At 45.3% G+C, this 12,703-nt stretch overlaps 1 protein-coding gene across 1 annotated transcript in view; it reads right to left on the bottom strand.

Annotated features, from left to right (window-relative positions):
* Window positions 1-12,703, bottom strand: part of LRP1 (LDL receptor related protein 1) — a 466,085-nt gene that overhangs the window by 32,006 nt on the left and 421,376 nt on the right. The window contains 8 exon segments of the mRNA XM_048487597.1: window positions 667-783; window positions 1,412-1,537; window positions 3,409-3,531; window positions 5,101-5,220; window positions 8,048-8,164; window positions 10,265-10,358; window positions 10,970-11,118; window positions 12,110-12,298. Of these exon segments, the coding sequence (XP_048343554.1) occupies window positions 667-783; window positions 1,412-1,537; window positions 3,409-3,531; window positions 5,101-5,220; window positions 8,048-8,164; window positions 10,265-10,358; window positions 10,970-11,118; window positions 12,110-12,298 (1,035 nt within the window).

Raw genomic sequence — 12,703 nt, 5'->3', positions numbered from 1 at the left:
AACCACTAAAATACCCAAAAACGAACCCAGCATTTTGATGCCCCCCACAAGGTGATGCCCTGGGCAGCTGCCCACCTTGCCCAATGGGCATTACGCCAGTGGTCTGATAACTGCATTTGGGGGGAAAACACACTGAGAGTCCTGGAGACGGAACTCCCAACATCTCATCTGGTTTGGCTCTCACCACAAGCTGGGAGGTTCGTGGAGGTCAAGGCTTTCCCACACAGCTACTGCTGGCTGAGATGAGGACAAGAAATGGCACAGAGTTGGAAGGAAACAGTTGTTGGCATGACAGTATTTGGACACGGGACTCGATCCATCATTTTGCTAGGATACCTGATGCTCTCCTTACAAAAATTACCCCCCAGAGCAGAAAACACTCTGTGGCCTTAAAATCTACCCCACCCCCACCCCAATATCTCCAGTTCCTGCTCATTTCAGCCTCGATGCCATTTCCTGCTTCGTTGCGTTGAACCACTTTTTGTTGAAGGGAAGTCTGATTTATCTTGTCCAGATCTGCTCATTTCACCTTCTCTAACACTAGTGTGGATATGCCCGCAGCCTCCTTGAGCAGACGGGAGATCACCTTCATCCCCCTGCCCCCTCCCCCTGCCCTACATGAAAACAATCTGCTATTTTAAGGGTGGCACTGAAGGGAGCACATACTACAGTTCTCCTCATCTGAGTTGTCCCCGCAGTCATTGTCGTAATCACACTGCCAGCGACCAGGCACACAGCGGTTGTTCCTGCATCGAAACTGGTAAGGCTCGCAGGTCCGCTCGTCTGAAAATGAAGAACAAGGTATTTGGGGAGGAAGGAAGGAAGGAAAGAGTAGGGGGAAGACAACATCAATAAATGGGAAGAAATGTCCAACTAATCCCATACAGACTTCTACCAAGTGGTTTCATGGAGCAGTGTGAAAAAAAAGGTTTGTGCTTCGCCTGCTTTCCATTAGAGAGACAGATCATATCCATGGTAGCTTCCCACCTTCCTAGCTAGGCACCTTAGCACACAGGTAGGAATGCTAAAGTGACCTAGGAAAATGTGGGTCTATTTTCCATGGGACATCCCCATGCTCAACACAGGTAATTGTGCCACCAGTTGCACAGTGTGGCAGTATGTAATGTCCCGTGCATTGGAAAGCAGGCGAAGTGCTCATTTGGCATCCCACTGGTGAAGTGTTTGCTGGTTCCCAAAGCTTTGCTCTTGCCTTGGGATCTGCTGTCTAGGTCTGCAAAGGCTGCCACTCCCTGCTCACAGCAGGATCCACTGCAGGAAATGGCTGAGACAACTGGGTAAGACTGTGACGACAAGCCCTTCAACGTGAAAAAACTACAGGGCACGGAGCACAATAGTCACCTTCCTGACCTGTCTCAGCTCAGTCAGCCGGGCTATCCCCTCTTCAACTCACCACATTCTTCCTTTGGTTCGTCTGAGCCATCTCCGCAATCATCTTCTCCATCACATTTCCAACGTGCTGGGATGCACCGACCTGAATCCTTGCATCGGAACTCATCCAGGCCACATCTCATTTGTGCTGGAAGAATAGTCAAAGAAGAAAAGAAAAAAATGGAGGTGGTTGATGTCATTAGAAACCAGCTGCATGGGTCTGCCGTCCAAATTCTTTTCCCTAAAAGGGCTGTTTGGGGACTTCACATTTCAAGGGTTACCATATCTGTAGAGCCATGAGAAATGATGCATTTGATTTTAAATAATAAGTTACAAGACCACGAGTTTTCAAAAGTTCTAGCTTCAGAGTATCCTTTTGATAACGTCTGCTGCACAACTCCAGGATCCAAAGTACCTGGAAATATTTATAGGGTGTACAACTTGGTTCATGCAGAGTACTATCCAGTTCAAGGTAAATGGACACTTAGAACAGTTAGATTCGAATCCAATAGCAACATAAAGACCAGCAAGATTGGGGGAGGAGGGGATATAGGAAGGAAGGAAGGAAGGAAGGAAGGAAGGAAGGAAGGAAGGAAGGAAGGAAGGAAGGAAGGAAGGAAGGAAGGAAGGAAGGAAGGAAGGAAGGAAGGAAGGAAGGAAGGAAGGAAGGAAGGAAGGAAGGAAGGATCATCCTGCTTGGACTCACATCTATATCTGTCTTCCAAACAGAAAGAGAAACCAAAACAGTGTGCAGACAGAGATCACCTGCTTGCCTGGAAGCAATGCATACCCACCAGAGGTAATCAAAGGGATGCCATTTTTAAGCCTGTAGTAAACTGAATCATCAAAGCTCCCTCCGTCTGATGAAGGGAGTTCTGATCTTAACAGCTCATACCTTAAAACTGTTGTTGGTTTCTGAGGTGCTATTGAATCTAGCTGTTCTACTGCAGACCTACATGGTTATCCTCATCAACTGAGAACATACTCTAAAATGCACCCCATGTTCCCCGCTCCCCTCAGTGACAGCAGAGGGAGATCAGTAGTGGAAGGCAAACTGGGTTTTGGCAAAACGCTGCTGGGTTTTTGAGTAGAGAAAGGAAGAAACAGACTTTAAAGCACTGAATGTCCTCTGGTGTTTCTTTCGCCCTATCCAATTAGACTACCTGGACTACACACACCTACTGTGATTTCATTTCTGCCTGCAAAACAGAATGCTTCTTATAAATTTATCTCCCAGCAAAATCCAACTTTTGCAGATGCTGAAATAGTGAAAATGATGCAATGGTACACGTTTATGAAAACATGAGTAAATCTGAGTACCTTTTTGTCCATTTATGTCAAAAGTGGAATTTGTGTTTTCGTTGAGCAAGAGAAGAAGCTACATGCCAGAGGCCCCTTCCGCACATGCAGAATAATACACTTTCAATCCACTTTCACAGTTGGGGTATTGTGGGGTTTCTGGGCTGTATGGCCGTGTTCTTATGTGTTCTTATGTTCCAGTAGCCTTTTCTCCTTAGGAGAAAATGTTACTGGAACACGGTCATACAGCCCAGAAACCCCACAACACCCCAGTGGTTCCAGCCGTGAAAGCCTTCAACAGTACACTTTCACAATTGTTTGCAACTGGATTTTGCTATTCCACACAGCTGCAAAGTGCATTGAAAGTGAGTTATTCTGCACGTGTGGAAGGGGCCTTAGAGAACACCAACTTGCTGGATAGATCCAGAAGGACTAAGCAAAATCTTCTGAAAGGAGCCATTTTCACTCCCATATCTGTGCACATGACTCATGTTAAATGAGCTCTGAGAAATCTTGTTGTTTGTTTATTTCACAGTAGTGCCTTCTAACATCTCACTGAAGAACAAGGAAGTTTTAGGGACCCAGCTCACCTCCTCCATGGTGCAAAGGCTGAGAACCCCCGGCAAGAAGTTATAGGATTCAAAAGCAATCAACCCATTATTTCCTCCCAAGGTCAAAGGAAGGCTCTGCAGGTTCCCACAGTACACAGAAGTGCCTTACTGCAATTGGCAGGTTCGTCAGATCCATCCACACAGTCATTGTCTCGGTCACACACCCACACCCGAGGGATACAGCGTTTGGTAATGGCACACTGGAACTGGTTTGAGGCACAAGTCACCTCCGCTGCAAAGGAAAGAGAAGTCAAAAGAAAACCACAGGTCACAAAGCAGGTGGAGTTTGGCCCATTCTGGCATGTTCACAGTTTGACAATGATCGAGATTCTGAATGGCACAGTGCCTGGAAAGCTATGAGAAAGATAAAACAAAGATCCTAGGTTTCATATACAAATGTATGATAGAGGATAAGGAATTCATGAAAAGAGTATTAAAACAAAAATGGGAGAAGGAAGAAGTGTTAGACGATGAAAAAACAGAACGTATACTGGAAAGTATAAATAATGTAAAAATAGAAAAGTATGCAGAGATGGAAAGAAAAATAATACTTAAATGGTATAGAACTCCAATACAACTAGCTCATATGATTAGAGGACTTAGTCCAAAATGTTGGCACTGTGGAGAACTGGAGGCATATTATACTCATATGTGGATTGAATGTAAAGAGGTAAAAAAAATTGGGAAAAATATTATTGTATATAGAGAAACTTGTGAAGATTAAAATAGTTTTAAACAAAGGTTTGCTGTTTACAGGAACAATTGAGGAGAATAAAATAGATTAAAAATATGGTTTAATGTATAAAAGGATGATAAGAGCTGAACATAAAGTAATGTCATTGGGATGGAAAGATAAAAAGAAATGGACTATGATCGAGATTCTGGGAATTCTGAGAGTCCACTATTCAGATGCAGAAACTGGGCCTGGAGGCACAATTTGGCAACTTTGGGATTCCAACACCCTTCTTTAAAGAATGGGTCTAATCCACAGGTTTGCAGCACCAAGTTAGTATTCCCTTGAAATGTACCAGAAGCCGTAGAAGGACTGACCAGGCATTCAAGAAGTCTGGGCTTTGATATCTGGTATAGCTTCCCTTGCCATAAACATGAATTTTGCAAAATTAGAACTTCTGCTTAAAATACGTGATAAATGTAGTGCACATTTATCACAGACAGTAGTACATAAAATGCAAAAATGGTTGGTGACAATTTTGGTGTGGAATTTTCGATTGTTATATTTATTTATTTTTAAATAGTTTTATTAAGATTTTTTAGGAAACAAACAACAACTAAAACATACACAAAAAGGAAACTTTGCTATTAGGGGAAAAGGAAGGGCCTTTTGCACCAAATATAACACACAGTTAAAAATGGACCACTTCCTCCCTGGTTACAGTTATGAAATTATAATTCAATTAATTCTTACTGATTATTACTATTATTGCTAATTCAATAGGAGCCACATTTTTCTCTATTATGTCCATTTTCTTAATTTCCTAGTTCTCAAATCCATAAACCATCAGCTCATTTTTTTCCTATTTGGAGTTATCAAGTTTCGAGTTATCAATAAACTTAGTTAAGTTCTTTTCTTTTTTCCTAATCAAAGAAGTAACCTTGGCCATCTCGTTTGATCATTTAAAACCCAGAAGACATGTGGTTCTGTGGGTTCCAAACCAGCCCAGGACAAAGTTTGTGCTTTTGGCACTGGAAAGGTTTGCACAGCGTGTTCAGTGACGACTGTTCTTCCAGCAGGCACACCAGACAGTGAGATTCCCCACATTCTTTTCCAGGCATAACTTACGACAGTCCTTCTCATCCTCTCCATCACCACAGTTGTCCTGCCCGTTGCAGCGGAAGATGCCAGGGATGCAACGGTTCGTGTTAGTACACTTGAACTGGCTGGGCAGACAGACGTGTGCCTCTGTAAAAAGAGAGGGAGAAAGGAAAATCTTAGCTTGAACACTGATTTTTATAACTGTGCATTTCATGGGATGTACTGGTGTTCAGGTGGTTTTAGGTGGGTCTGTGGAGGAAGAGCAAGGTTCGAATTCAGTAGGAACTTAAGATAGCAACAAGATTTCCAGGGTATCAGCTTTCAAGAGGCAAGGAGGAATAGATACAAGGAGGAATAGATATGAGGAATAGAGATCCCTGAGCCCTTATATCCCGGTCAGAAAGTGGGAGCGAGGTTGCAAAGAAGGGAATCAGGATGCAAAGGAACAATGCAAAATGTGACTGGCTTGATTAGAACAGGGAGGGAGGATATTTAGGGGTAGGAAATCCAAAACAGCATCAGTAGTGAGAGGAGGAGGAAGAGGAGGAGAGTGAGAAGAGTCAGGATTTATACCCCTCCTTTCTCTTCTGTAAGGAGTCTCAAAGCAGCTTACAAACTCCTTCCCTTCTTTTCCCCACAACAGACACCTTGTGAGGCAGGTGGGGCTGGGAGAGTTCCAAAGAACTGTGACTAGCCCAAGGTCACCCAGCAAGCTTCATGTGTGGAGTGGGGAAACAAATCCAGTTCAGCAGATAAGAGTGCAATACTCATCTAGAGGAGTGGGGAATCACTTGGTTCTCCAGATTAGTCCACCATTCTTAACCACTACACCACACTACCCCAATCTTATGTCCCTATTCAGCCCTGCAGGGTCCACTGTTCTGAGCCTGTGAATGAACTGAAGCTCAGCAATCTCATGTAAAGCAATCTCTGCTGTAAAGGGCTGGATTAACTGACTGATTATATATCTATTATCCTTTTCTTTCCGAAAGCTCAGGGAAGTATACATGGCTACAGAACAAAGGCACATGTTTGCACCTCTGTTGTTCACTATATAAAGCAATCCCCATAAGCAAAGCCAACACCTTCCAATATTGAAACCAGCAAAACGACTGGCAATTGCCCTTGTACTTCTGGTTCTCCCTTTTCATTCTTTATTCAGAGGAAATGCTGTACTGGAGTACCATTTTAAATTTTATTTCCCCGGTGAGTGGGGCCAGAAGTGGAACGGAGTGTTCTCGAAGCGGTTTACGATGAAGCTGGCAGTCTGCTGAGACAACACCAAGGAAACCCCAGCTTGGCCTTCAGCCAAAAGGCCATCTGTGTTTGCAATGGATGCGGTTAACAGAAAAGCTCTCATTAGCCAAGGTCAAATATTAGGTTAGCGTTGTGGTTTTAGCAACCAAACTCTTGGCTATGTTTCTAATAAGATGCTGGGGAAAACTGGATGTAGAAGAGTTCCTACTTTAGGATGGATCCAGACATATCTGACCAGGTGACTCCAGAAGGTAGATTTGATGTAGTTCCTAGTGCTGTTAAACAGCTCTGTATAGTATACTGGGTGAAATCTACCTCTTTCAACACATCTTGAACCTTTCCTTCACCCCTGGTAGCTACTAGATGAAACTGAAACCCCAATGAGACACAAACAGGACGGGTAGGTCAGCGGTTCTCAGACTGTGGATTGGAACTCATTGTGGGTTGCAACTGTCTCACAAGTGGATTGCAAAGCCAGGAGGGGACCACAAAACAGCATGAGCTCAGAAAGGAGGTTTCGGGAGACCTGGCAGCAAACTTGGGTTTGCCTCCACAAAAGGGCAAAACTGCCATAAAACAGGGCCCATTGCTGTATATTTAGAAGTACCAAAACACAATCAATTATGTTCAGTGTTTGACGCTGTGAGATTCTGGAATTATGTTGGGGAGAGCAAAAGTAGCAGGGCGAGACTCTGCAAGTAGGACCCCAGTGGGGCCCCCATTCATCAAGCTTGAGAACCACTGTGGTAGGGGATCCTCTGGGAATTAGTGGACAAGGTCCTGGAAGGCATCCCAGTCATTCTTAAGGTTTGCAGCTTGGCCCCTGCTCTGGTCCTAGATCTTCAGCTATCAGTTGTGGTCCACAGCACCTTCTGCTGGCTGTGGCTGATAAACCAGAAGAACCTCTTTCTCAGAGGTCAGGAACTCCTCAAAGAGCCATGTGCTGTCTCTTTTTTTGAAAAGACAGATTTGGTAGTAGGTGCATACAGCCAAGGTGCTCTTAAAAAGCATCTACATTACACAACAGCACCTACGTTACGCAATGTTAGAAAAAGCACCTATGTTACACAACAGCATCTCAGGGAATTTTACCAGAAAGTTCCAGAAAGTGTTTCCAGTTTTATTTCATAACAATGTGGCTTTTTCTGGGGATTTTCAATGAGCTAGCTTGTTGTCTTCATGCTTTCACAGCTTTGAATATGGACCTATTTAACAGGTATTGTGGAACTTGATAGCCCAGGCTAACCTGATCTCAGAAGGTTGGCTCTGGGTAGTCCTAGGATGGGAGACTGCCAAGGACATCCAGGGCTGCTATGCAGAATTAGGCCATGGCAAAACCTATCTGAACCTGTTGCCATGAAGACCCTACAGCAGGGGTCTTCAAACTATGGCCCTCCAGATGTTCATGGACTACAATTCCCATCAGCCCCTGCCAGCATGGTCAAGTGGCAGGGCTGATGGGAATTGCAGTCCATGAACATCTGGAGGGCCATAGTTTGAAGACCCCTGCCCTATAGGATTGCTATAAGTTGAATGCAACTTGATGGCATTTTTCCACCACCATCAGATGTCACGTATTTTTAAACTCTCAAATTTCCTAAGACACACTGGGAGTATTTATATAGAAAGTCATCTGATAAAAGAAAGGAGAAGAAAATAAGCAGACAAACCAACATTACAACATGGGTTGGTCAACTGGGAAGGCCAGGACACTCACCACAGTTGGCTTCATCTGAGCTGTCGTGACAATCATTGTCCCCATCGCAGATGAAGGCCGGGTTGGTGCAGACACCCGTCAAGCACTGAAACTGCCCCGGGCGGCACTTGAATTCAGCTGCAAGAGAACACAGAGCCTAATAATGACTTGGAAGGAGGGACTCCTGCAATGAGCCATACCTACTAGGGACCACTTCCCCCCCGAACATCCTTTTTGTTTTTAGCCAGCCTGCCACTCTGACACCTCCTACATTCTGCTACAAATAGAAACAGAGGCAAAAGCATCCACACTTCAAAATCCAAGCCAAGGAATGCCAGACTGGTCATTTACGCTGCTTCACTCCCTGATGGTTAGATCACTGCTAATTTGGCTGGAATTCATTCTATGGTTTAGCATAATAGGGAAACCAGTCCAGGTGCTAAATTGCTGGTCCATGCTTAAAAGGAATAAATTGTGCTAGCATAGGGGCTTTGGCTCAGCGGTAGAGTGTCTACTTTGTATGCAGAACATCTTGTATTCCATTTAGAAGGAGCTCACTCAACAGGTGCTGGGAGCTGCAGAAAATACACAGCTGCATGGAGCAACGTTCTGACTTTGAATAAACGCAGTTTCTTCTATCCACACAGCATTGGGAAGCTATTCACTCTGCATGGAGCAGCCACTATGAAGGGTATGGTCTGAGAAATATAGCAGCTGAATCTGATATCAGCATGGCATGCAGTATACCTTCCATATGCCTGGGCTTCAGTGGTTCTCAACCTGGGGGTCGGGACCCCTTTGGGGGTCCAACGACCCTTTCACAGGGGTCGCCTAAGACTCTCTGCATCAGTGTTCTCTATCTGTAAAATGGATAAATGTTAGGGTTGGGGGTCACCACAACATGAGGAACTGTATTAAAGGCTCGCGACATTAGGAAGGTTGAGAACCACTGGGCTAGACATTGCTAAAGGGTGACATGTTTTAGAGCTCATTGCACGTGCTCAAAGCCTCAGTACCAACTTGAAAGAGTCTCTGTGAGCAGGACACATCAATGGGGAATTTCATACTGTGATAAGACTGGATAAGCCTTGTTTCTGAAAGGAAAATCAGCCACTCAGCTGTTTCACCCCTGAGCCTATAGGAGTGCTGCATCCTATCCATCCTTATGATCATAAAAGGCTGCGCAGGTCTGCTCAGTTGTTAAAAAGGGCCGGTCTCACATACATCCTGTCCCAATGCACTGCCAAGTAAATCATCCCCAGCTCAGGTACTGAGCCAAACGAGTAAGGGCCAAAGCCACAGTAGATCACTCAACCATATATTAACTAGTTCTTCTCTGTGTGTGTGTGTGTGTTGTTCTTTTCTAATTTAGCTGTTGGGGTTATTTCCTGGAGGAGGAATACAATGGGGCATGGGGGCAGGGAGCAAGGAAGAAACTTTAACCCCTTTCCTAGCCAACGATCTTCTTGCTAGAGTCCAGGGGTAGGGAACCTGCGGCTCTCCAGATGTTCAGGAACTACAATTCCCATCAGCCTCTGTCAGCATGGCCAATTGGCTGATGAGAATTGTAGTTCCTGAACATCTGGAGAGCCGCAGGTTCCCTACCCCTGTGCTAGACAAAGCCAATCCTGAGCTGCTTTTACAGACTGGAGGGGAGCTGTAACTTTTCCATAGCATGAATAAAAGCACCTTGGGGTAGGTTTTTGAACAGCAAAAAAATGGAAGAGGAGGTAAGGGATAAAGCTTCCCTTTCTCCCTCACATCATTTTCTTTCTGGAGGCTGCATTTTGCTAGAAAAAAGCAATTATTTTAAACAGAGGAGAAATTATTAATATGTAGCTGGCATAACCCAACAGGTGGGTGGGGGAAAGGCAGGATTAGGGAGTAGTCAGAAGATGGCTTACAAAGTTCTGGAAAGCTTTTTCTATGAAGAAGTCCAGAATGTGAAGCTGGGTGCATCTGCAGACTATCAGGAGCACCCTTCGCTTCACCAGAAATCCTACAAACTCCTTAATTGTGTCGTTCCTTGAGACATTATCAGCCAGGAGGGACCTCAGGGTTCTAACGTTATATCACGGTGTTCCCGACAGTCAGAATTTTAGTGCCAGCTGTGTTGTCAAAGTGGCTATGGAGTCATTCACCTCAAACAACCCACATCTGGCCAGGAGGATACTTCAGCAGTATCCACGCTAAGCATCTCCCCAACCCCAAAGGGTCCTCTCCCAGCTGTTCACTCACGGCAGTTCTCGGGCTCATCCGAGTGATCTCCGCAATCGTCTTCTGTGTCGCATTTCCACCAGAAAGGGATGCACTTGTCATTCTTGCAAACAAACTGCGACGAGAAGGAACGGAGGTGAAGCTGAGATTAGGTAGAGGCTTTCCTCTGCGACCCATGTCACCCTACAAATCACAGTTCCCATGCGAGAGAGCTCTGGAAACCCTCCTAGATGAGGCAGCACCCTCATTTTCTATGCAATCGTGCTAAACTCTCACGGTCTACAACGGATTCTCTGAAGTTTGTTAGGGGGTTTGTTAAGCCAAGAGAGAACTGCTGATAAAGGAAGAGCAAGTACTCTGTTCTACAGGCACCACCTCGAAGAAAAGTGGCTGTGACACTCTCCCGGTTGTAGAGACCCCACAAGAACTAGAGCAGGGGTAGGGAACCTGCGGCTCTCCAGATGTTCAGGAACTACAATTCCCATCAGCCTCTGTCAGCATGGCCAATTGGCCATGCTGGTAGGGGCTGATGGGAATTGTAGTTCCTGAACATCTGGAGAGCCGCAGGTTCCCTACCCCTGAACTAGAGTCTTATGGACTGGGGGGGGGGTCATATCTGAGGTTTCCAGAGGCTGCGAGAGCATGGGGATAAAACATTGAATGAGTGGATGTATACCCAGGGTATCGCTGGCTGATGGAGCCATGTTGATGCATCACTCTACTTACCTGGCTGGCTGTGCAGTTGGAGATGCAGGTCTTGCCATCTCCACCCAAATAGAAGTTGGTTGGGCAAGCACACTTGAAGCCTCCTCCTGGTGACAGCAGGCACAGGTTGCTGCAGCCGCCTTTGTTGATTTTGCAGGGGTGGTTGGGGACTGAAGGATAAAAGGGAAAAAGATGCAGCAGTAGAGAGGCAGGTTAGGTCAACAGCTGGTGCCTTTGTCAAGATGGACCAAAATAAAACCTAGTCTCTTCCAAATACTCCTCACACTACGGGTGTGGGTGAAATGCATGGCGCAACTCTTTTCTACATTTAAGAAAGAAACACAGAAAACAACAGTCATTCAGAATGCAGTGTAGGGACAGAGAAGGAAGAGCAGATTGAAAATTAAGGAGGTTGCATTTGTTGATTTTGATTGATGGATTTGTTGATTTTGATTGATTTTTTATTGATGGAACAAGCTCTTCCTGGGCTGTCTGCTGTCTGACCTACTTATCTTGGACCCCCGGGAGACACCCCTTGATGGCCTCCACTGGCCATTCTTTCCAGGAGGACAGAAGCCTCAACAGAGTGTAGGGTGGAGTTAGTAGGCCCTCTGGGGAAAAGAGCTCTTCCCATTTGGTTACTATGGCACACAGCTACTGGAGGTCTTTCTGTGCACTCCTCCCAAGTGAATCCTATCTGTACACATGAGAAAGGAAGAACTGAATTTTTTCCAGAGATATAATACAAGCTCCTATTGTTTGAGCCCCTCTCCTACGGAAGTGTGCCCCAAGTCTCAGACTTCTGCTCCACTGGGTGCATTATTAACCATTCTATACATAGAGATAAGTACACAGCATATACTCTTCCCACACATTGTTGTTAGCCCATCAGCCTGCAAAGAAAATGGAAACGCTGTTGGGTGGAGACTCCACTGAAGAATCTACAGGACACCACAGTCTCTCTTCTCTCATAGAAGAGCCATTCAGCTATAGGTATTATTGCGGGCTCCAAGGTTCTTTTTCTGTCCACACTGGAGAAGTTGTACCCTGAAATAATTTCTTCTGGACTCTGATGCATACTAGTTGAGTTCGATCCCCAAGCAAAGTCAACCTCCCTCCCTCTAAGGTTTTGTAGCTGAGCAAACCCAGCATGGCACTCACCATCTGGTTGCCTGTAGGGATGGAAGATGTGGATGTCCATAGGCCGATGCAGAGTGCTGATGAGCGTGGTTTTGTTGGCCCCAGTGGTCTTGTGAGCCCGATTGATGGATTTGGTCTCCCAGTCAGTCCAGTAAATGTAATCCTCAAAGAGGGTCAGGGCAAAGATGTGAGGAATATCCTGGCTCAGAACTAGAATAGGAGAAGGAAGGTATTCTCACAGTGTGGCTCGGAACATACGACCTAACTTGTACTAGAGACCAACTCTGCACACACTGAGAACGAGAAGATCCAGAGGAAAATGGATCCATCTAGATACAATACTACAGACTATGTCTGATGTTTAGATATTTGAAGGGATGTCACGTTGGTGAGTGAGCAAGCTTGTTTTCTGCTGCTCCAGAGACTAGGACCAGGAGTAGTGGGTTCAAGGTGAAGGAAAAGTGATTCCACCGAAACATCAGGAAAAACTTCCCAACAGTAAGGTCTGTTCAGGTGGAGTCTCCTTTGGAAGTTTTTAAACAGAGGCTGGATGGCCATCTGTCAGGAGTGCTTCAATTATGTGTTCCTGCATTGAAGGGGGTTGAACTTGATGGC

Source organism: Sphaerodactylus townsendi, linkage group LG03 (assembly GCF_021028975.2).
Source record: "Sphaerodactylus townsendi isolate TG3544 linkage group LG03, MPM_Stown_v2.3, whole genome shotgun sequence".
NCBI lineage: Eukaryota > Metazoa > Chordata > Lepidosauria > Squamata > Sphaerodactylidae > Sphaerodactylus > Sphaerodactylus townsendi.
The sequence above is the reverse complement of the archived record's forward strand: the minus strand, read 5'-3'. Positions and strand labels throughout refer to the sequence as shown.